This window comes from Saccopteryx leptura, chromosome 2 (assembly GCF_036850995.1).
Source record: "Saccopteryx leptura isolate mSacLep1 chromosome 2, mSacLep1_pri_phased_curated, whole genome shotgun sequence".
NCBI lineage: Eukaryota > Metazoa > Chordata > Mammalia > Chiroptera > Emballonuridae > Saccopteryx > Saccopteryx leptura.
Window position 1 is genome coordinate 372,945,903 of NC_089504.1, and position 25,615 is coordinate 372,971,517.

General features: G+C 42.0%; 1 protein-coding gene across 3 annotated transcripts in view; it reads right to left on the reverse strand.

The window, feature by feature from the left end:
- Positions 1-25,615, reverse strand: part of PRDM10 (PR/SET domain 10) — a 113,908-nt gene that overhangs the window by 3,395 nt on the left and 84,898 nt on the right. For all 3 annotated transcript variants that reach the window (XM_066365235.1, XM_066365234.1, XM_066365233.1), the window contains 11 exons: positions 25,181-25,423; positions 19,754-20,101; positions 18,228-18,383; positions 15,343-15,522; positions 13,797-13,907; positions 12,224-12,424; positions 11,430-11,573; positions 10,849-11,019; positions 8,998-9,138; positions 5,827-6,016; positions 1,828-1,931 (listed from right to left, as the gene is read on the reverse strand). In XM_066365235.1, coding sequence (XP_066221332.1) covers positions 1,828-1,931; positions 5,827-6,016; positions 8,998-9,138; positions 10,849-11,019; positions 11,430-11,573; positions 12,224-12,424; positions 13,797-13,907; positions 15,343-15,522; positions 18,228-18,383; positions 19,754-20,101; positions 25,181-25,423 — 1,989 coding nt within the window. The remainder of the gene's footprint in view (positions 1-1,827; positions 1,932-5,826; positions 6,017-8,997; positions 9,139-10,848; positions 11,020-11,429; positions 11,574-12,223; positions 12,425-13,796; positions 13,908-15,342; positions 15,523-18,227; positions 18,384-19,753; positions 20,102-25,180; positions 25,424-25,615) is intronic.

Sequence of the window (25,615 nt, forward strand, 5' to 3'; positions counted from 1 at the left end):
GTTCGAGACTCCGAGGTCGCCAACTTGAGCACGAGCTCATCTGGTTTGAGCAAGGCTCACCAGCTTGGACCCAAGGTCGCTGGCTTGAGCAAGGGGTTACTCAGTCTGTTGTAGCCCCACAGTCAAGGCACATATGAGAAAGCAATCAATGAACAACTAAGGAATCGCAATGAAAAATTAATGATTGATGCTCCTCATCTCTCTGCGTTCCTGTCTGTCTGTCCCTATCTATCCCTCTCTCTCTGTCTCTGTAAAAAAAAAAAGTAATAATAAACAGATTCAAATTTTACTTTGCCAAGCAAAATCATTTTTGAAATGCTATTGTCAAATGAGAGACATTTTAACATTTAAAAGTATAGGAAAATCACAATCTTAGAACAAAGTCCCTTACATTGAATAAATTTAGCTTTATGAAAATACACATTGTCTTTATATTTTCTCACTTTTCTTCTGATTATGAAATCTTCCTTATAAACTGCAGCTAGCTATGTCCTTATATTAACATTTTAAAGAAAAATGTATTGGGTAGAAGGTTAACTACTAGGCTGAGAAAAATAAAGTCACAGAGGAAAACAAACATTGGCCTTTTCAAACACTGTCCAGAAAAAAAAGCCATAGAAAAATACCCATTTGATTTATCTAGGGCCATATGCTCAAAGTCCACGCTCATCAAACAACTCTAATTATGATTTGATTTCCCAGGTGGGTCTTTCTTTAGCAGGAAGGGGCTGGTTCTCAACCTAGGGTACATGGATTCCTTAGGTGGTCACAAGTGGGCTTCCAAAAATCTATGAACGTCCCATAATGTACATTAAATCTGTGTGTATATGTATTGTGGCAGGGAGAGGGGAACATCCTTGGCTCTAGTCAGGTTCCCAAATGAGTTCCTTGCCAAAAACTGGTAGAGTCAATGTGTCCCATAGATAGCAAAAATTTCACTGATCATACCATTTTGCATTAGTTTTTGTTTTCACTGACAATAGTGTTACTCTGAATTTACAAATCTCTCCTATGTCTAGTTAGCGAGACTTTGGATGCTAAAAAAAATGACTAAGCTCTCAATATGCCTTGGAAAAAAAACCCCAGGTTTTTGAGGCCTCTGAACTATACTGCTACTCTTTGCGGCCTCTTGGGAAACAGGCTTACCGTGGGAGCATCCTACTATTTCTATCCACTGAAGAGTATTTTTCTTAATTTAAATTTGCATACTCTTTCTCCTAATAACCTAGAGGCAGTTCAGAATAAACCAGTGAAGATAAAAACAGAAGTAGCAGTTACAATCAACATCGATCTGCCTAACCTAACTATAATAAGATAATTTATGGTAATGTTTTTCACCCTGGGATGGCCGAATTGTTTAAAATTGTTTAAAAGAGCTCCATAATGGATTCATTATGCCATTCTTTCCCAATGCAAGTGGATAACCAAAAGTAATGAAGACTCATACATTCCAAGGAACATAGAAAAAGGTGATCAATTATGAATCTATATGTATATGGATCAAGGAGGTTCATTATAGTTATTCACAGGATAGATACTTATTGAGCATTTACTATACAGCCCAGCCTCTGGTGCAAGGCACTGAGAATAAAGAGCTAAAGACCAAGACTCAGCTTTCATGGAATCCATCATCTACTGGGAAAAGATAGACAGTAAACCAATAACTAAAATAAGCTGTGATAAGGGTTGTAATATAGCTCCACGAGTTGTTAGGGAACACAGGGAAAGTGCTTCTAACCCAGATGTTGAAAGCTGGGGAGTAGAAGACGGGACAGGGAGATGGTGCAGTGGGATGGTAGGAAACCCCTCGCGAGCAGCACAGCTTACCGGTGTGACCGCCTTCACTTGGCCCGTTGTGACAGGAGTTGCCACACCACTATCTGTAATCACAAACTGTCCTGGGGGAAGTGTCATCATTTGAATCTCAGATGCTGAAAACGGAAAATATCCATATTTCAGTAGTCTCATATTTTAATACAAGTTGTATATAAAAATACCCAACTAGTGACCACGTTCCCCACTGAGAGACATCATGGATTTGCTTGCTGTGAGAGTCTTATGATGATGTGATTTCTTGATATAGTAAAACCATCTCCGAGAAGAAATTATCACATGAGGTTAGCAGAGACTTACCAAATATTGAAAACAATCAATGCATCTCCCTCAAATGTGGCTTCTGAATATACATAAAGACAAATACTCAACAATATTTTTAAAACCTAGAAATAAGATACAAAAACTTACCTGTTAGTTTATTTTTTTTAATGTTTATTTTATTGATATTAAAGAGAGGAAGGGGGAGAGAGAAAGAGAGAGAGAGAGAGACGAGAACATCTATCTGTTCCCATATATGTGCCTTGACCAGGAATTGAACCGGCAACCTCCGTGCTTCAGGATGATGCTCTAACCAACTGAGGTATCAGTCCAGGGCCCTGTTAGTTTCATATACTGCTCATAACAATTAGGGGATATTTCAAAATGAATATGAAGCTATAAAATATCCCCTAATTTTTGTGAGCAGTACATTTCTTTTATATTCACATTTGAATTAGTGACACAATGCATCCACTGTTGCCTAGCAATCACAAATTAGCTTGAGTTTTATTTTACTACCAGTGTTATTCAGGAAAATTAAAAACAAAGTTCACCCTAGCACCCAGTTGAGTTTTCTAAATGATATTTTCTACTAAGAGGGGACCAAAGCTTCTTGAGAAAATGCTGATTCCAGACCTGGGGCAGAAAACATATAAGGTGGACCTAGAACACGGTGTCACACCAGTGTGCAAGATGATGTAAAAGACTACAAGGTCATATAGAAAAATACCAGAGCCAATCCAAAGATGCTCTCATTAGCTGCAGCTGGGGTCATCTGAGCATCAGTAAGTATGACAACTGCAATGGTCTGAAACACATCAGATGTGCTGAAATTCGTGAGTACATGACGACACTAAGACATACATACACACACACACATCCCTGGTTGTCACTTGGATGATACTAGAAAACAACTCATGATTTTTGAAAATTGGCAAGTAAAGGAGATGAGTCAAGTATTTAAAGCATTTATCCTACCATTCCTGCGCAAACTGTACATCAGGGTAACCTGGTCATTAAGGTAAAATGGTTTTCTTTTATTGAAGTTTCCTAACTAATTAGTGTACAAAAATGATAGAATCAGACTGTGACAATTTCACAATCCCTAATGAAATAGTGGAACAAAGAAAGAGACAAATAAACACTGTGTGCCCCTGATGGAAGACCACGCCACCAGCTGTGAAGTGTCGGGGAAACGGAACTGAATTCCAGTCAGGCCTCTGGAGCTAACTGCCAGCCAACAGGACGTAAAAGGGACAGAAGATAGCATCTTAAATGATAACACAGGGATGCCAATAGCAAAATCCACGTGGGATTTTGAGAAATGTCGGAACATATAAAATTCTACAGGACAAATGACCCAGTTTTTTCAACACATAAATTGCAACTTAAAAGAAAGAGAGAGAGAACCTATGTATTAAAAGAAACTCAAGGCCCTGGCCAGTTGGCTCAGCAGTTGAGCATTAGCCTGGCATGTGGAAGTCCCTAGTTCAATTTCCAGTCAGGGCACACAGGAGAAGCGCTCATCTGCTTCTCCACCCTTCCCCCTCTCCTTCTTCTCTCTCTCTTCCCCTCCCGCAGCCAAGGCTCCATTGGAGCAAAGTTGGCCTGGGTGCTGAAGACAGCTCCATGGCCTCCACCTCAGGCACTAGAATGGCTCCGGCCACAACAGAGCAATGCCTCAGAGGAGCGGAGCATCGCCCCATGGTGGGCATGCCGGGTGGATCCCAGTTGGGCACATGCAGGAGTGTGTCTGACTCCCCCCCACCCCGCTTTTAACTTCAAACTCAAAACACATAATTGCAACATTGGCCCTTATTTGGAACCCAGTTTGAACAAACCAACTATTAGAAAAATTTTATGAGATAACCACAGAAATATGAGCACTGACTGAACATTTGATGGCATCAAAAAATTACTGTCATTTCTTTTTAGGTGGAGAACTGGGAGAGAATGATGAGGGGGAATGGGCGTAGTTCAGAGGAAACAAAATTGGCCATTAGTTGATAACTGTTGAAGCTAGATAATGGGACCTGGGACATTCATTACGCTAGTCTATTTTGTATATTTCTAATTTTTCCCTAATAAAATATTTCAGTTCTAGTGTCTTCAGGTTAGAATGCTAGTTCATACTATACTGCTCACAAAAATTAGGGGATATTTTATAGCTTCATATTCACTTTGAAATATCCCCTAATTTTAGTGAGCAGTATATTATCACCATGACTATCTTCATCATTTCACATTTCTTTCATAGGAATTAAACTGAGTATAAATGTCAGTCTATTTACCAGAACTCTACTGGTTTTTACCATGACTACAAACTGGGCCTAGCCCTCATTGTGCCCACCAATAGTTAAGAGAATAGACTGTAAAAATAACTAAATGGATGCGTTGGAGCCTAAATCCATACTAAGTGTATATAACATAGCCAAAGATCAAACACAACAGAGGCAGCCTGACCAGGCGGTGGCGCAGTGGATAGGGTGTCGGACTGGGATGCAGAGGACCCAGGTTCGAGACCCCGAGGTCGCCAGCTTGAGCGCAGGCTCATCTGGTTTGAGCAAAAACTCACCAGCTTGGACCCAAGGTAGATCGCTGGCTCAAGCAAGGGGTTACTCAGTCTGCTGAAGGCCCGTGGTCAAGGCACATATGAGAAAGCAATCAATGAACAACTAAAGTCTCACAACAAAAAACTGATGATTGATGCTTCTCATCTCTCTCCGTTCCTGTCTGTCTATCCCTATCTATCCCTCTCTCTGACTCTATGTCCCTGTAAAAACAAACAAACAAACAAAAAAAAACAGAGGCAGACTCTCAAAAACAATCAGTAGTAGGGGAAGATCATCACTGGACTTCCTACCTTCTCAGCCCCCATTCCTCCTAGTTCCTAGTAATGCAATCTGTTACCCCTATTCCTGTTCCTTCCACACCTTCACTCATAAAGGTCATACCCAAGGCTGTCATTTCCAAAACTGTTACCTATTCTGACCTTTAGTAGCTGGGCTTTTACTGCTTCTGTATTACTAAATCTCAGGGTTTCGAAAGCAACTACTCAGGTATCTCTCTTTACTAGCTAATGATCTTTTTAAGCCTAAGACTACCTCCTTCGGAGAGGCAGCCCAGCAGTGTAAACTCTGAGACCAAACGGCCTGGGTTCCAGACCTTCATTATAAGCTATGTTCCTCAGACAAGTTATTCTGTGATTACATTACCTTATCTGTAAAATACTAATAACTATTGTACTTATCTCATAGGTGGATATGAATACTAAATGTATATATGCATGGTTTAGAAACATTCCTGGCACAAAGTAATAGCTTCATAAAAATTAGTTAACATTATTATTGTGTGGTGTTAGTGATATGTTAATCTTTTGTATACCCAAGGTCTAGTACTATTGATATATAAGCATCCAAGTAACATTGGTGGAAGAGATGAACCAATATTATCAATATGTCCTACATGTAGCCATCTAGTCTACTGTTTAAATCACCTGCCTACACTTCCTCCATCCATATCCTTACTGTCTCTGAAATGGGTGGCTTGCAGATTAGAATGCTACCTTGGATTTTGTCATGAAACCCACTCAAGTACATACATTACAGGTGAAGAAAATGGTCAGTGATATTTTCATCCCAAAAATCCATTGTAAAGTGAATGAATTTATGACCCAGGGCTGCAGGTTCCCTAGCCATGACCCACAGCGTCGTCTCCTTGCTTCTCACTTACAGTAGCCACGGAAGGAATTCCAAGTACTGGGTAGGTAGGTGTGCTGCATGGAGGAGCTCTGCTGCTGCTGCTGCTGCTGCTGCTGCTGCTGGAGGGCCTGGCCTTGTGTGGAAGAACCACCTTGCATGTGGGAGGGGCTGAGCCCCTGCTGAGACTGCTGGGAGGAGGGGCTCAAAGGCTGCCCCGCTACCTAGAGAGAAACAGGGCGCCAGAGTAGAAAATTATGAATTCCTAATATAGTTAAGCCTCACAAATAACTAAAGAAAATAAACCAGGCTAATATGAAGTATAATACTGAAAGTACCACCGCTAAAATAATATTTTAAGTACATATAGAATTAATGTAAAGTAATCATAACAATGAAGTCCTGCTTAGTTTTCAAAGGATTATCTCCAAGAGTATCTAAAAAGTTAATTTCATTACGCTTGTTAGAAAGATAAGTGAATGAAAATATAATTATCTATAGTACATGAAGTTAAAAGAATGAGAAACTAAATAACTTGCCTATGTCACAAAACTGATCTGTAACACAAACTGAAGCCATAATTCCCATGGATGTATACTGAAGTCCCAGAGTTGGTGGAGATAAACAGGGGGCACAGCCCACAATCGGAGGTGAGGCTTCTCCTGTCCACAGGATAAAGCTCAGAACCCACAATCTGTCTCTCCAGCCTTCCATGCTCCAGCTCCGAACTACCTTTCCAGCTTTCCCCCCCAAGTATCATTTCCTGTTCCTAACCTGAACAGTTGTCTATAAATACACCACAATTTCCCATCTCTGTGTCTTTACTCAAATGAGAGCATATTCAAATCAAAATGTCTTCCCCAACTACCATGTCAAAATCATACCTCTCCTTCAAGACCTAATTCAAATACCACTTCTACAAAAATGTACTTGATTCCCTGCTAAATATAATCCTCTAAACTCCTATGACTTATCTACATATCCATATCGCCCTTGGACCCGGGCTGGAGGGGCCCCTGCAGGACTCCTGGTCAGCCCTTCTCCAGCTGTGTCCTCCTCCTGTGAGGCCAAATGAACATGCCCACTCAGAATGTGTCCCCTTCTATGCCTCGCTTTGGGCAGCACACCCCGCAATCCCTGTGGAAATGGCCCTGTACCCACTTCAAAAGCCTACCCAAGTCTCTTCCTTGGGTCTGTCCTCCTGCAGAGGTCCTGTCTTCTGGATGTGGGCTCCTCTAATGGTGTGTGGGCACCTGAGACTTAGGGGCTGGCTAGGGAATTGCCATTTACAGTGGTGGGGTCAAAGCTGAGACATATGGGTCGAGGTGTCCATGTGGGTGCAGGATAGAGCTTGGATGAGAAGAAAGGGGGACCCGCCTTGGGGAAGGTGGTCCCTGTGCCACCACATTCTGACAAGGAACTCCGAGGAGTCTCTTCTGGCCCGCAGCTTCAGGTTCCTTTGAGAAATGTAAGAGTGTGATGCTAGTGTGGGCAGGAAGCTTGGGGCCCCTTGTGGGTAGAGGTCGCCTGTCTAGGACTAGGAGAAGCAATGAGAAGACTCACAGCTGCCCAACCTCACACTGGGAGGGGAGGGCGAGCAGCATGGCCTCCCTCTCTACCACCTCCACCCCCATGCCCAGCAATAAACAGGAAAGCAGAGACCGTGCAGTGCATGCCCTGGATTTACATGGCAACTGGAAGGGCACAGAGCTAGCAGAGGCTGGGCAGCTGCTAGTGCCATCCATGGTGTTTCGCAGAAAACACAATTAATTTGGAATTGTCACTATCTGTGTATCATGTTATTTAGCATCAATTGTTACTTTACATATATCTTTCTATTTTGTCATTATAAAAGTATATGCATCAAGTTGGAAGATAGAACATATTTTATTTAATGGCTTGTCATCTTGATTCAAGACACTCAAGTACACAAACACATGGCATGCAGGTCTTCATTTGCACTCTTCTTCTGGAGCCTGTGACTCTCAGGGGTGGGCCTGCATGCCCCTGTTATGACCGACACCTTCAATTCACATCCTAATGATTTGCACACTTGTGTTATCTCCCTACTAGACTCTAAGCTCCTTGAGGACAGGACCAAGAAAAGTTTCATGAGAACAATAAGATTTAATACATTTTTAATGGATCTAGTTATGCTATCTTAATAACAGGTTCAATTATAGAAACACAGTAATAGTCTTCAAAGTCAGTGTTCTCAAATTATGGAAACAACTTAGCCATCGCATACTATCATCCGCCATACAGAATAGGAAGCAGTGACCATGTTGTTGCTAGGATGTCATATCATAGGGCTCCTTTTGGATAGAAGTTAATCACTTAATGTGTCCATAATACCAATATAAAACTTACGGTTCAAAATAAAAATATCATTTTAATAGTCAAGGAGAATAAGTCAGAAGATAATGTCTCTTTACTCTTATTAATTCTTCAAGGTCCCTGAAGCCATACAGTAAGTCCCTGAAGTACAAACATCTGACATACGTACAACTCATACTTACAAACAAAGCACCGTAAGGGCTGTTGGTAATCAACTGCAGTTGGACGTCAGTGACAATGATATCATACAGTTACTTGACTCCCATGGCAAAGAACTAACCGATGAATATCTCATAAAATTAGAACAGCAGATGATAGCATTTAGGGAAGAAAACAGGGACCTAGAAACTCCAAAACCAAAAAAGTTTTCTACAAAAGAGGTAGCTGCTCCTTTTCGTCTCACTGAACCAGAAATAGAAAAGTTAGAGGAGCAATATCCTCCTACAGAGAGGTTCACCAGTTTACCGTAGTTACTGCAGGCCTGAGATGCTACAAGGGCGTTTATGACGGGAGGAAGAAAAGCTCTGTACAAGCCTCCCTTGATGCCTACTTGAAGACATTGACCCCAGCAGCAGGATCAGACCCTAATACCACTCCCATCCTCTCCAAACAAGTCCATCATCTTCTGCATCACCCAAGACTGCTTAAGGTTGTATTTGAAAATGTTTATGTATTTATAGGCACAGAAAGGTTAAAAATAAATAGTATGCTAAGACAAACATCTGTCTAAGTTGCATTTAATAGGTAAATGTACCTGTTCCAACTTACGTACAAATTCAACGTAAGAACAAACCTACAGAGCCTATCTTGTTCGTATCCCAGGGACTGCCTGGATTACACGCTGTGAACAGTCTATGGAGACGTGTACCTGGGAGGACGGCGGAGCAGAGGTGGTGGGCTCCGCGACCTGGATGTGCTGCACCTGGATGGCATGCTGAGTGTAGGTCTGCGGATCGTGGAGCTGGCCCACGTCCACAGTGGACGGCTGAGACTGGTGAGGGGAGGTGGCCTGGAGGGAGGGGAAAAACACATACGTACTGATTGGGGTTAAGGGAAATCCTTCCCGAGAAAAAATTCAGCTAAACCAACATCCCAAAAGAAATATAAGGATAGAATAGAACTTTAGATCCAATGCTTCATTCCCAGAGAGCCCATACCTAAGCCAAGCTGGCAAACATTAAATAAAAAGACAGTTTTTAAAATTAAACTTATAAAATATAAGCCACTAATGCTATTAAATTCTGAAAGAGAAGGAGCTCTTAAAAGAAATATAGCTCTTAATAATAAGCTAGATGAGCTCTCAGGAATTGAAAATATTCTTCCCTTAAATTTCAATTAAATTTAATGACCTACCCTTTATGAGTTAAAGGATATCAAAAAAGAGAATTTGCTTTTTAGTTTGTCACTATTAAACTACTACAACAGTGGATTCTAACCTTTTATGTGTAAAAGGTATCTTTGAAAAGCTGGCTAAAATATAAATGAAACCTTTTCCAGAACAGTGAACATATATACTATATTTCATAGGCAAGTCCAGGGACTCATAGATTCTTCCAAAGCCTAAAATTAAGAACCCTCCCATAAGAAAAACAAAATAAAGTAGTCAGTGACAGTGGCAGTTTCCAATTTCCTGCTCTGGTATTAGTTTCCAATTTTCAGGGATCGAATTATTTCAAAGCAACAAGTTTGTTCATTTGTGCCTAGAGGACACTTCCTCTGCATAATTTTTTTCTTCTTCTTTTACAAGTGAGAGGAGGCCCTGACTTGGATCCATCTGGGGCCAATGCTCTGCCCATCTGCCGCCATGCTCGAAACTGAGCTATTTTTAGCACTTGAAGCAGAGGCTCCATGGAGCCATCCTCAGCACCTGGGGTAAATGTGCTCAAACCAATAAAGCCTTGGCTGCAGGAGGGGAAGAGAGAGAGAAAGACAGGAGGGGGAGGTAGAGAGGTAGAGAAGCAGATGGTCACTTCTCCAGTGTGTCCTGATCAAGAATTGAACCCAGGACATCCACACGCCAGGCCAATGCTCTAGCACTGAGCCAACCGGCCAGGGTCTTCTCAGCAGAATTAAATAAAACAATAATTCTGGGAGGACCCCTTCTTTCAGCTCTCTAATCAGTAAGAATGAGCTACTAATTATCTGGTAGATGGAACATAGTTATACAACTATACCAACAATTTCAACCTTTTCCATCTCATGGCACACATAAACTAATTACTAAATTCTGTGGCACACCGAAAAATGTATTTTTTGCTGATCTGAAAAAAAATAATTGGATGAAAATTATTCTTTATAACCTCCCACTGATTTAAGTAATTTGATGCCCAAGTAGGGACTTATCAAACTGGCTCCTCACCAAGCAGTCAACCTGAGTGATCAAGGATAAGAATGCAAAAGGGCTCAGAAAGTCTGCGCTGGTCCAGTCCTGCTGTAGCACAGCAACCGCACGGGCTTGAGCCTAAACCTTTTGGACTACTCTGGACAGAAGTCTCTTACATCACCCAAGTCTCTTACATGGCCAAGGCCAGAGCCCTTGACAGCCTATAGAGAGGAAGTGTTACAAATGCCTTCGACTCAGAATTTACACACAAAAGCACATTATTTGTAGGGTCTGGGGGCAGCGCTGAGAATCGGGCACTTTTGTTAACATTAGAGTCGTATGTGCTGGTGACATTATGCACTCATGCAGGTAAAGAGAGATCAATGCTGTGCATACCGGGGCCACTTGCACCACTTGAAGTTGTATGTGCTGAGGCTGCTGAAGGCCTGAGGCGGACTGCGACACGGGGATGTACTGGATTCTCTGGTAGTCCCCTTGTGGCGTTCGGTAATCTGTCGTTAAGGTCTGGGATAGTTCCGTCATGGCTTGAGTTAGCAGGTCTGTTGTCTAGAAAATTCACACAAAATACATTAGCTGATAACAGTACTGCTTATAGCTATTTTAGTGCTCTTAAATCCCACAAAAATTTAATTTATAGCACTAGTGTGTCATGGAACTTACATATCAGCTCTGAGCTCAAATAGAAAAAAAATTCAAACTTGAGAAGACATTGGAAGATTATCTGAACTTCTGTATCTGTCTGTCTGTCAGGCCCAGAGGAGTCACCCTCGAGGTTCTGACTATCTCGCGGCCAATGAGCAGCACTGAAAACCCCTTCCACAGAGGAGACCCGATAGTAACCATACTGGGCTACATTTGCAGCCAATTAATTAAACAAGACAGACCTGGCTTTGGCACGGAACGCTGCGACGACCCCTGGAGGAGAGGAGACGCTGCTCCACCAGCCGCACACTTACCACCACAGTCTCCCCAGTAGCACTATCTGTAGTGAGCACGGCTGGCGTTGCACTGATCACAGCTGTGGTCAGGGGCGTGTGTATGGTGTTGGGCAGCTGGGCATACTCCGGATGCTTCTTTCGAATGTGCTGTACCATCTTGGTCTGAAAAATTATGGCAGAAAAACAAGAATAATTACTGGAATCAGTTGTTTTTAGTCTTTCTCAAACACAAACCTTCCAAAGGTTCCTAAAGTCTCTTATATTATCCATTTAAAAAAAAAAAAGGCAGACCGATGCTGACTCTGCCCTTCCTAAAGTGGCACAACACTATGAAAGGGGAAAGAGAAGTGGCTGAGAAGAGACCAGAGAAGCATGTGACCCCACACCATCAGGCAAGGTAAGAACACCTCACAGCCTCCCCTATCCCCAACACTTGCAGCAATCAATCACTAGCCTCCCAGCAAAGTGATCCTTTTCAAGAACTGTCACGGAAGTCCTTATACAGTACTTCCAGAAGCCTGAACTCATAAACTCTGAGGACAAACTGTTCACATGAGACCCTCAGTGGGTGGGCCAAGGAAAAAGGAATGAGTCAAGCGCTCAGGCTACCAGATGGTGCTCATTCTGGGAAAGTCCACCGTGTTTTCTTCCCATAATGCTAGGTTCCTGCTCTCAAGAAACAACTCCGAACACCTCGGTCAGTTCTCCATCAAATCAGAAGAGGCCATCAGAGCATCTGGGAGAAGCCATCTTCTCTCAAGAGTCCTTAAATCGTGGCCTTGATTCGGATTTGGTCAGAAACCTTCCCGTACCTTGCTGCTGTACTGTTTGGAGCAGTGGGGGCAGCAGACAGGAGGGGTCGCGATTGTGCCTGTGAGCTGGGTGTGGGTACTCAGCATGGGGTCTGGCTCTCCAGGGCCGGCAGGGCGGAGTTTCCGAATGCTTGGTGGGAGCTCGGCCCCAGGATGGTTCTTCAGAATGTGGGCTTTCCGCTTGCTGGCGCTTTTATAAACCTGCAAATTCAAACACGATTCCGCTTTCCTGCTTAAAGCAAACCATCTAACAATTTCCTTACAAGGAAATGAGAAAAAGTATTAGTGTAGCCCAAAATAAAATAGATATAATATAACTCAAAATAAACAGATATAATGAAAGATAATAAGGATACAAGATAAATTAGAATAAAATAAGAACGTCATCTAGTTATGCCAGGCATTGTCCTTGAATTTATATGTATATGGTAGTAATAAAAAAAAAGCTTTACTCTAAAGTTTAAGAGGTGGATATACAGTCATAGAAAGAGAACTGTTTCTAAGGCCAAGTCTTCCTTTAGCCTTCTTGTGAAAGCTCTCATATGATGTATATACAGTTGATGACTAGATGCCAAAGAATCTTCCAAAAGGGAAAGTCTAACAATAAACAGCATCTGTAGTGGTGAATCTATGCTTAAAAAAAACTTCTTATGTTTAAGTTGACACAGATATGCTGTATATGAAAACAATATCACGCCCTGGCCGGTTGGCTCAGCGGTAGAGCGTCGGCCTAGCGTGCGGAGGACCCGGGTTCGATTCCCGGCCAGGGCACATAGGAGAAGCGCCCATTTGCTTCTCCACCCCTCCGCCGCGCTTTCCTCTCTGTCTCTCTCTTCCCCTCCCGCAGCCAAGGCTCCATTGGAGCAAAGATGGCCCGGGCGCTGGGCATGGCTCTGTGGCCTCTGCCTCAGGCGCTAGAGTGGCTCTGGTCGCAATATGGCGACGCCCAGGATGGGCAGAGCATCGCCCCCTGGGGGGCAGAGCACCGCCCCTGGTGGGCGTGCCGGGTGGATCCCGGTCGGGCGCATGCGGGAGTCTGTCTGACTGTCACTCCCTGTTTCCAGCTTCAGAAAAATGAAAAAGAAAAAAAAAAAAAGAAAACAATATCACAATAAAGCAATAAACAGGTGTTCTCTTTTGTTAACTGTGCATAAAATAGAGAATGAAATAGTACAAATAGAGCATTCCACCACAAAACATTTTCACGTCCTACTCGAGCTTCTAGAAATTCAAAATCTACCATCTATTTTACAAACCAGATGATACAGATAGAACTTAGAAATTTTAAATGAATTCATATACTAAGCTCTTGGTAATAAGACTCTTCTTTTGTAACAAAAATCCAGAGAGAAGGAACAACGAGTAAAACAAGGTCAATTAATTCTGAAGAAAAAGAAATGGCTTAAAAGGAGGCTACCCTTCTAGCCCTTCCTTGTCTGAATGGAAAAATACTAAGAGACAGGGAACATCTGTTAAGAGCAACTGCAAGGCCCTAGCCTGTATTCACACAGGCAGACAAGCTGGCCCTAGGCAGGCTCCCACAGAGGCGTCCACCGTGGCTAGCTTCCATTACCTTATCGCAATACTGACAAAAGTAATCCCGGTTGGGTTTTATGATGGGTAGAGTCAACTCTGGCACCTCCTCTATCTTCATGTCCGGGTGCCTCTTTGATAAGTGATTTACCTAAAGGGAAGAAAGAAAATGAGAACAAGGGACCCCGTTATGAACAGAAGCTAAATAAATGTCTCTGGGAGTGACTGCTAGAAGTTGAAATTCTCTGAAGCAGTGCTCCAAAACAATAAGGTCTTTGGCCAGAACCAGCACTCCCAGGCCCATCTGACACCAGAGCATTAACATCACTGTTATCAGAAATTAACAGGAATTCAGCAAATTACTGAAGGTGAGTTGGGTCACTGAGGATCCCATTAACAGTCTTGATGAAAGAACTGCTGTTAGAAAAAGGAAAATTAGAGTATCATGAATTTCTTTGGTAAATTCTCCTGATGCAAATTGTCTTTTCTTATTTAGTGTCCTAGCCTTAGAGAGGACACTGAATGAAATAAAAATTCAAGTTCTGAATTTTTAAATGATGTTCTATGACTTGAGCTCACCTGGAAGAAATACCAAGTCCTTACTTAATGTCATCAATAGTTTCTGCGACTTTAAGCAAAACAGCATATAACAAAACCAATTTTACCATAGGCTAATTGACACAAACAAGAATTAGCTCCTGGCCCTGGCCGGTTGGCTCAGCGGTAGAGCGTCGGCCTGGTGTGCAGAAGTCCCGGGTTCAATTCCCGGCCAGGGCACACAGGAGAGGCGCCCATCTGCTTCTCCACCCCTCCCCCTCTCCTTCCTCTCTGTCTCTCTCTTCCCCTCCCTCAGCCAAGGCTCCATTGGAGCAAAAGATGGCCCGGGCGCTGGGGATGGCTCCTTGGCCTCTGCCCCAGGCGCTGGAATGGCTCTGGTCGCAACATAGCGATGCCCCGGATGGGCAGAGCATTGCCCCCTGGTGGGCGTGCTGGGTGGATCCCGGTAGGGCGCATGCGGGAGTCTGTCTGACTGCCTCCGTTTCCAGCTTAAAAAAAAAAAAGAATTAGCTCCTATGGCTTCTCATCAACATTATAACGAAATTACGTTTTTCGAGGACCTGCTGCTTTCTGGCTATCCTAACGTTTCAGCTAACCTGCTTCACATGCCCTGCATGGATGAAAAGTTTCCTCTGTTGCTGTTTCATATCTGGAAGAGAGAAGCATTAAAGGAAACGGTCGGGGAGAAGGCAAAGACCCCACGAGAACGTATATTCAGGAACACAAATGAGAAAAGGGAAGTAAAACACGGTAAGACCAGAGACTGAAAAGGGTAAAGCAAAACAAAACTCATAATGAAAAGTGATAGATATAGACCTCTTCCAATGAAGTGTGGCAGCAGAGGCCAAGGGAGACTGGAAAGGAGAGAACTCCAAACGGGGAATTGCTGGCCTCTGTGTTTTCACCCTAGCCACTGACAAACCTATTGACACATTTGTACAGAATGTAATATAAAAGCCATCACCACACAGCAGGAATGGATAGGTGTGGAAGATGGCAGACGGAGCCCAGAGCCGTTCAGCACTGACCAGCATGCCTCGTCTCCGGAAGCCCATCATACACAGGCGGCACTTGAATGTGAAGCTGTCATAGTCTGTGGATGTGATACGAGGCTTGAAGGTCTTGGAGCGACTGATGCGGTCAGCTTTCTTGGCCTCCCTCTCAGGATTATGCATTCTTTGCATGTGTTCCCGTAGTTTGTCTTTTCGCTATTGAGAGAAAATTTTTGAAAAGGCAGGAGGATAAGAAGTGGGGATAGAAATTCTTTTTAATTTTTGTTTATTTATTGATTTTAGAGAGACAGGAAGGTAGAGAGAGAGAAACATTCATTTGTTATTCCACTTATTTACGCATTCACTGGTTGATCGCTGCATCTGCCCTGACTGGGGATGGAACCCATAACCTTAGTGTATCAGACAAGGCTCTAAACAATTGAGCTACCTCGCCAGGATGAGATTGAAGGAATATATTAAAAAAATAAATACAGGTTAGCAGTAACCACAACCTACCAAGATGTAGAGTGCTGGAATATATAAGGACATGGCAAAAGTGAGTAGAAATAACTCTGTTCACTTGCAAATAAGTGCATTCCACTGAGCCTTGGTTGAAAATGACCCAACCCTGGCTGGATAGCTTGGTAGGTTGGAGCATCATCCCAAAGTGCAGAGGTTGCTGGTTCAATCCCCAGTCAGGGCATATACAAGATCAGAGTGATGTTCCTGTCTCTTGCTCTCTCTCCTTCCCTTTTTCTCTCTCCCTCCCTCTCTCTCTCTCTCTCTCTCCCTCTTTCTCTAAAATCAATAAAAAAATTAAAAACATACATTAAAAAGTGACCGTTCAATTTGAGAAATACTGATTTTTGAGAAAAAAAAAGACTTTGTATTTATGTAGAAGAGATCAAAGGGTACATGACATAAGTTTGGTACAATGTAAGATAAATTAACAATGAATGAAAGGTAATAGTGGCTATATGAAGCCATATGTACACTCAATTCCCACCCATTTTAACAAACATAATGATATTCCTCTAAATCCCAAATGAATTTAAGTAAGATCTCTTATATGAAGAACTTAGAAGTTCAAGTAAACAATTGCACTGTTCACTATGGAGGGAGCATGTGGTCTAGGTCCAACCCAGGTCCATGTCACATGGATAGGACAGCCAACCAGAGCACCACAAAACAGGGACCCTTTTAGAAAAATTGTTGTTTTAGAAACGAAGAAGCAGAAAAACCTAGACCCATTTATACTTTTCACATTAGAGTCCTTTACAGAGTTCTAAATCATGCTCCCATATATTAAAAAGCCATTGGCCCTGGCCGGTTGGCTCAGCGGTAGAGCGTCGGCCTGGCGTGCGGGGGACCCGGGTTCGATTCCCGGCCAGGGCACATAGGAGAAGCGCCCATTTGCTTCTCCACCCCCCCCTTCCTCTCTGTCTCTCTCTTCCCCTCCCGCAGCCAAGGCTCCATTGGAGCAAAGATGGCCCGGGCGCTGGGGATGGCTCCTTGGCCTCTGCCCCAGGTGCTAGAGTGGCTCTGGTCGCGGCAGAGCGACGCCCCGGAGAGGCAGAGCATTGCCCGCTGGTGGGCAGAGCGTTGCCCCTGGTGGGCGTGCCGGGTGGATCCCGGTCGGGCGCATGCGGGAGTCTGTCTGACTGTCTCTCCCCGTTTCCAGCTTCAGAAAAAAAAAAAAAAAAAGAAAAAGATAAAAAAAAAAAAAAGCCATCGAGATTATATTCTGTGTAACACACTACGACAAAATTTAGGCTTTGAAAGTTATTTCTACTACTCTTTAGTGTTTCCACATTCTATACAACCACATCCTTGTAAAATTATTTTCCCTTCCTGAATCCATTTCTGATTCTTTCCCAGCTCCCATGACAACACGACCTATAGTCATACCCAGAGGAATGTCCCTCAGTGACATCTTTGCAGAATCATCTGATTTCCCAAAGAAGTCATTTTTATTGTTTTCACATTTATTTGTTTAACTCATATCTCTGAGTCTCCCATGGGTTTTTCCTTTGCTTCTTCTAAATTTTAAGCCGGTTACTGAATTTATTTTTTATTTAAATCCTTCAAGTCATAACATTTTCCCAAAGTAGTCTAAAGCCTCTCAACATGATACAGATTTACCACTTCCATTAGACGACCATCCTGAACCCTTCAGGGCTCAATTATCAGGCTCTTACATTAAAAAAGTGCTCAGAGGCCCTGGCCAGTTGGCTCAGCGGTAGAGCATTGGTCAGCGTGTGGAAGTCCCGGGTTCGATTCCGTTCAGGGCACACAGAAGCGCCCATCTGCTTCTCCACCCTTACCCCCCTCTTTCCTCTCTATCTTCCCTCCTGCAGCCAAGGCTCCATTGGAGCAAAGTTGGCCCCGGTGCTGAGGATGGCTCTGTGGCCTCCACCTCAAGCCCTAGAATGGCTCCGGATGAAACAGAGTAATGTCCCAGATGGGCAGAACATCACCCCCTGGTGGGCATGCCAGGTGGATCATGACCGAGCGCATGCAGGAGTCTGTCTGACTGCCTCCCCGCTTCTACCTTCGGAAAAATACAAAAAAAAAAAAAATGCTCAGAAAAAATCTCTTGATATATTAAGTTAATGGATTGTTCTCTTAGGAATTCCTCAATAGCAATTTAGTTCTACTCATTATACATTTGGATTCTTTCAGGAACTGCCTTATTATTATTTGTTAGGGATTTACATTAATAATTTTGGGAAACTAACGTGAGTTTTTTCCCTTAATTTTATCCTAATAACTAACTCAGACAAACATGAAGGACAAAATGCATCTACAGTCCTGTTCTTTGAAAGTAGGTGATGAGCAGATGAAACCACAAGCACTGATCCTTAGCTCGAAGGCTTTCAGTGGCCATGAGAACAACTTCAGGCTGCTCATTGCCTACACACCTTAAACTGCTTCCCACATGTAGAGCACAGGAAATCTTTGCGGTCCGAATGTCGGAGCATGTGGAGTCGTAGTTTGTCTGGACGGCAGAAAGCCTTGTCGCACTCTGTACACTGGTAGATCTTTTCCGAATGGAAGCTGCGCACGTGTTTTTTCACCTGGAAACGAAGACAGAAAAAAGTCAGGGAACCCAGACACCAAAGGAAATGACAAAAGGCAGTTTATCTACTCTAGGGGGCGCCAAAGGCATTGCCATGCACTTTCATCAAGCAAGCAGTATAATCCAATCAGACGTGACCGATAATTGGCCTCAGTAACACACCCTATCCCTACCACAAAATGACAAAACAAGTAGCCAGAAGCTTTATAAATCTTAACCTCCCGTATGACTTGACAAGGAAGAGAGTACTTGCTTAGTCAAAGCCCTAATTACATGGAACTCACATTCTTTATTTTACTTTTAAGATTAAAGTTGGAGTTCTCCTGGCCTTAAATGAAGGCTACTAAAAATATATCTATAGGAAGACAAAAAATAATTCTCACTTTTTCCTGCCTCCAACATGTACAGAAGCAATTTAGCTCTTTACCCATGCATGAGAACAATACAATACCAGCATTATTTCCCCTTAATTGGGACTTATTCCCTATACTTTTAGATAATTTAAATAAAGACATTTGGCCTCTGAGCTCTCTAGCCATAAATATCCCTTGAAGAATTATTGGTGGGGGCTAAGCAGTAAGTCATATCAAACTATTCCTAGAAGACATTTTTCTTTATTATTTTTGGAGTCTTTTCTGCCATTAGATTCTGCCTTAAGGCAACTTTCTATTCGGTTGTGAGAAGTGATAAAATTACCAAGACTTCCAACCCCGGCAAAACTGTGATTAAATCATAGACTCCTTTTGCTTTGAAATTTAAAAAAAAAAAGGACTATTTTTACTAGCTATTTAGATTTACTTATTCGTTGATTAGTATATAACAAAATAATCAATTGAAGTCCAAGTGAAATTATAAATATTCTGAAATTTATCTCCCCATTTTGTTCCAGATATAGTACAGGGGAGGAGGAGGTCAGTGCTTAACACAAAAGTGTATTATATACCACTTTCTCTTTGTTTTCTTCCAAAATGCATGACCTCAGTAAAATGAAACAGGAAAACCAGGCTGGGAAGACAATGTCCCAGGCCAGGAAATGGGAGCATATCTCTTCGTCTTTGCCAGTACTCACTTTTTAAAACTTAAAATCAGATAAGGATGTTTATATTTGTCATACATAAATGTCATGCATAAATTTGGCATGTCAAACATAAATGTTTAAATGCCAATGTCTAATTTGGTCAATTAAGGGTCATAATAATCTTTTGTTTAACAAAAATAGTTTGATTGAAGAAATATTGTTCTCAACTGTAAAGTTGTTACAAAGAAGGGATGAAAATGCAGGTGCTAGGCAGTCTCAATTTTCCAAAAACTAAGGTTTCTTTTACCAACACAAGGACGTATACAGGGATCTCAGTACTAGACACTCACCTGGATGAAATCTGGGAATCGTTTCTTACAAGTTGGGCAGGTGAAATAGCCATCAATGATATGAATGGCCACATGATCTTTCAACAAATCAAGGCGGTCAAAGGATTCTGGGCAAAAAATGCAAGAGTAAGTCTTCTGGTCCGAGTGGAGCTTCATGTGGCTCTCCAAGGAGGTGCTGCTGATGAAGCCCTTGTTACAGAGGTCACAGGTCAACGGGCAGTTCCCCTCCCGCCCGTGGAAGCGCAAGTGTTGGTCCAGCTTGTCTTTTTCGCGGAAGGCCTTCCCACACTGCAAACATTTAAAAGGCCGGAAGGACTTCCGAATAAACAGATGCTGAAGAGCTGCATTCTGAAAGACACACACAAACGTGATTATTTAGGGAGGAAATGAAATGTGCCACTCGCACGTTTTTAGAGAAAGGATGATCACCACAATCACAGATTTTCCATAGACTTTAAACTCTAGGACGCACAGTTGAAAAAAGATTTTTCTGGTAAGACATTAACAATGAAGCCACCTCAAAGAAGTTCATCTTGAAAAGACAAACGTTCTCTGTGTTATGTTTCATGTCTCTGTCTGTGTGTGTTTTTATGAAGGGATTTAAGTAGCATTCAAAATCGTATTCTCAACAAAACAAATCCCAAAGTGATGTAGAATAAAACTGAAGATTTGGAATGAGGCTGGCGCACGTCAGCCAAATGTTACTTACTCACGTCCTTGAGAAAAAGAATATGAAGCTAGATCAAAATGCTCAGCAAGAAAATGTGGTAATAAAAAGAATGGAAGGGTAGTTTGCCAGGGACTGGGTGAAGGAGGATATGGGGTTTCTTTTGAGGGTGAAGAAATATTCTGGAATCAGATAGTGCTGATGGCGACACAACTTTGGGAATATTCTACACACCACCATAAAAGGACAAATTTTTTATGGTATGGAAATTATATCTTAATTTAAGAAAAAGAACTGAAAGAGAAACAAAGGGTGCAGACTTATGTGAACACGTTTGTTCAGGATATAAATACACAGAATATGTGCATTCAATCACTTCCTAATTGGGAAATGCAGAGGACACGTTTTTAAGGTAGCGAGTTAGTTTCCACTGGTTAGAATGCCATGCTAACAAAGTTAAAGCTTAGCGCTTCGTTCTAGCTAGACCAACTTTGCCCCCCTCCTTTCTCAGTGACAGATTGCACTTCTAATGTTGATTAGCCAACTTGTAAATGCATGCAGTTGTTACAGGGAATCCAAGTGAGAGGACATGGAGACTCAGTGTGCATACATCAGTACTGCTGGGAAAACAGCTCCTGCTCTGCTGAGAGCAGATGAACAGAATCATCTTTCACTCAGTTAATACAGAATCGATAGTTATACTACAATGAAGTTTCATTCATAAGTTCCTCAGAATACCAGGGGGAAAGCTCTACATAGCTATGAGAGGAAAACAATCCCTCAAAAAGAAAATATACACATACGTGTGTGTGTGTGTGTGTGTGTGTGTGTGTGTGTGTGTGTGTGTGTGTGTGTGTGAAGGGGTATGCTTATGCAAGTATAAAGTAATAGAAACTGAAGGATTATTGGAGCTTTTAATGCATTATTTGTGCAATAAAAAAGCAAAATGAACAGTGCTTAAACCTTTCAACTTACTTACAAGCAGCAACTTAACTATATTTGATATAAAATAGTCATTTAGGGAAAAAAGCAAAATTACTGTTTTTGATTTAGTGAAAATTTGGAACCTAGTTACTTAATAATAGAAAACGTCTTTCTCAGGGCTGGGAGAGACATATTTTACCTACTCATATATCTTGAGTAGATACTTAGTAATTGCCTTGTTTTCCTAAGTTGCCTGCGGCTGCTTCAGGGTTGCATCAGATTTTATTCTCCTTTGCAACTAGATCCCTTAAAAAATACCTTATTTCATAGAAAGTGTTCAATAAAAGTTTGAGAATTAATTAAACATATTTCATATGAAAATCAAAAAGTATTATTTCAAGATCTTCTCTATAGCATCTGCAGAGATCTTTAAGAATAGGCCTTTTCAAATCAGCCACAGAGCTTTCTTCCACTTCATTATACTGCTAAGCAGTTGCTTGATCTTTTTAGTCCACAGATCCTTATTTCACATAAAACCTGTCAGTATTTTGGCTACTTTCAAAATTTTATGAAAATATTGCAAATAAACAAATGCTATCCTGAGGTTCAGAGAGTCAAGATTTAGAGTGCTTTGGCACATAAGAATCATTTCCTTCATCCAAGCTCACTCAAGTTTCCAAGGGCAGACACATTGTACAACAACTGTTCTTGGCCTTACTGGGGATGCTATTTCTCCTTGGGTGTCCAATCTAGAACTCAGTTTTGTTTTGATCCATTATGCTAATAAGCCTCCTGTCATTTTGGATTACTGTAAGTGCCTTCAGACACTTGATTTAAACTAAGCAGCCACCTGGCTCCACTTTCTTAGTTCTATCAACTTTATTCTTAATTGTCTTTTTAATTTCCACGGAGCCCTGAATGTTATCTAAGTCTTTAAGAACTAGATTACAATTCTCTGATCTCATGATACTAATGTCATCCTCACACGAGTGCTGAAACCATGCCAACCCCATGACCCATTTGCAGGCCATTTCTACTCTGGTATCTTCTGTAGTAGAGGTACAATTGACACACATTTCTAGAAGAAAGCATGAAAATGGTTGATGGCAGCACAGATGGATCCATTATGGATCTTCTGATCCCTGAGTCACAGCCAGTCAACCGCACCACATAGCATGGTACGTGAGCTACCCTACAGGTGCCCAAACGGTGTAGTTTCTAAAATCTGTGACAGAGGATTTAACTTACAATGAATTGAATTTGAAGACAACAGATTCTTTGCAGACAAAGACTATACTGTTTTTAACATATGATATTAATAGCTAAAGAATCCTAAATTATTGATTAATTTTCACATTACTTTAATCATGACACTAAAAGGAAATCAATCACGTTTCTTTGATGGCTTTAAAAAAAGAAAAACAATTATTGTACAGCCTGTTTTCTGCCCAGCATCCAAAGCCTTTGGTGGGCTAGCCCTGCCGAACACCTCACTCACTGCTGCCCTTCCCTTGCCGCCCCATCCAAGGGTCAAGTAGCATGTGCACTGCCACATAACCGTGTCCAGCACATTCCTGTGTCCTGGCCTTGATCTTATGGCTGTCCTCCTTTAAAAAGGTAGACCTTCTTCCTGTTCCTGTCTCTCTTTTAAGGCCCAGTTTAAGTCTCACTTCTTCTGTAAATTATTCCCTGACTCCATCTTTTTTTGGTCTTTCACTCTTCCATGTTCTTATTAACAATTATAGGTTATACTTGTAAATTTACCACTTAACTGTAAACTACCTTATATTAGCATTGTCTCCCCAGTTAGACTATAAGCGCCCAGAGGACAGGACCCAGGGTAAAAGAGATTGTGTCCATAGCACAGTGCAGAACATATAGTTAGAATTCAATACCATTCCGTAAGTCATTCACGCTGTTTGAGAGCCAGAAGGGACCTTGCAGATCACTTAGTCCTACCCTTCATTTTGTGGATGAGGAATCGGCAGCCCTCAATTTATTCACTGTCTATTTGAAAATAAATTATCATTATTCAATAACTAATTTGCATTTACTGTATCAACTAAATTGTGATTTCTACCAGGATTTAGTAAGTGCATGTTGCAAAGAACAGCAGGTAAGGCAAACACTTAAATAACATTCTGTTATGTTATGGGAAACACAGGAAACAAACCTACCTGCAGCTCCAACTGAGCAGGCAGCATTAGAGGAGAGAAAAATAGTTACATTACCAATGGGATTGGAAGACTTCCTTTCAGTTGGTCATTACCAACCTGGATAGAAAAGATGAAAAAAAAAATACATAGCCCTACTTTTTAGAATGTGTGAGAGTAAATTAAAAAAAAAAAAAAGAAAGAAATCGTTCAACTAAGACTGACCTTTTCAAAAGCTACATGCATATGGCTTTTGCTTTGACACAAGAACCCTGTACCAAAACCAGTAACCCAATTCACTCAAGAACACAAGTCAATCATAGCTAGATTATGCTTGAATATCCATAACTTCACTACACTTGTGGGCGTTAGTTTTTTCCCTAACAAACAAACAAAAAAAGCATTTCTCTGGACTTAGTAAAAAAGCAGAATGGCCAAAGCAGAAAACACAGTAATTGAGCAAGAGAGTGAAATGCAGATTGGGAAATGATGCAGAATGATAGATGGGAAGTTATCAGTTCACAGCTTCCTGCCTTTCTTGTCTATATTCATGTGTTTACATATCCTTTTGAAATAACATACATGGAGCCAAAAGTATTCCACGTTTCCATTTCAGGACCCTCCCAAATGTTATTTGGGCCCTTCAATGATATAGATATTTAAATGTATTTTTACATGAAGGCATGGACTAGACTGTTTTTTCAAGGTCCCTTCTAGCACATGGGCGAATAAGACCAAATGAAATATAAGCTGCACATATGGAAGTAAGAAGACCAACAGAAATAAGCTAAAACCATGATCCATCTAGAAATTGTAAAGCCTGGAAAGCTATGAGAAAAAAAAGCTCTGTCATCACACATAAAGCACTAATAAAAGCCTTTATGCCTGCTCACACAAACAGGGGTTTAAGTAATTATTTTCTCAACGCAAACTGTCAGCACAAGCACTTGTTCCACAACACCGATTGTTCTCCATATGCAGCCCCTACAGCTCCTAACTCAGACTCAGATCTACCTGTGAAATAGAGATAAAAAGAACACACCTGCCTTGGAAGCCATGGAGGCCACTGCGTCCCTGTGGCCTAAAGTCAAGATGCAGGTCACACAGGTGAGACACTGACCTACTCCCGGACCTAGAGCTCAACCTCAAGCTGTCCCCTGTTGTGTGAGGTGTACCTGCCATGTCAACTTAGACCCAGGTCCCTTTGCACTGATATGTGATGACACTTGTCAGTCTCTCCTGGGAAACTGCAGATAACCAAATGAAGTTACCCAAAATTAACTTGAGAGCTATGATGAGACACAGATTAGCCTGGCTTAAACGTAAGTGGTTATTTTAATTAAATGTACATACTGTTTCTCTATTTCCTATCTGCAAGTGTAGGGATCCAGAGAGCTATCCTATTTTAACTATACCAGTCCAGGAGCGGCCAAAAAGTCAAGCTTCTGTGTCCTTACTAAATGGGTCGACTCTAGGACCAGCCATTGCAGCCTGCCATGGGACATGGAGACATTGAGAAATAGTTAACACTTTCTTCCAAAATAAGGGGATTAAGCGTGTGATAAGCTAGATGCCAGATTTCAAAGTGGATGGTGAATAGGTTAGAAAACGTAGCACCCTTTCAGCTGGCTGACTGGAGAAAGGTCAGCACCTAGTGAGGGAGAGGCTCTGCTTCCCACTTACTCGGATGCGTTTGGCCCTGCGCATGTCATCGGCTGTCAGAGTGCTCTGGGCGGGCAGCGCGCCCTCCTCGTGCTGGGGCTGCAGGGGCAGGCTGTGGGCTTCTGGCTCATGCTCCAGAGAAGACGGGGCTCCCTGCGGCAGCTGAGGGGTGGGGAGAGCGGTCTGTTCTGGTTGATCCAGCCCATTCAGAGTAGCTGGCTCAGCCTCATCAAACTGTTCCTTCGGGGAGAAACGTAGCAAGTCCTGAAATTGCAATAACCAAGAATTATGTCTTCACCTAGATAGAGATTAGCACTAGAAGGATTGTCAGCTAATATTTTAAATGGCTGAAGTCATAATGCTCAGAAAAAATATTCTCCTTCTGGGAAACTTAATTAGGTAGCTACCCATCAAATGCTAAAAGTAGGAGATTTGCCAGATCATTTCATGAGGAAA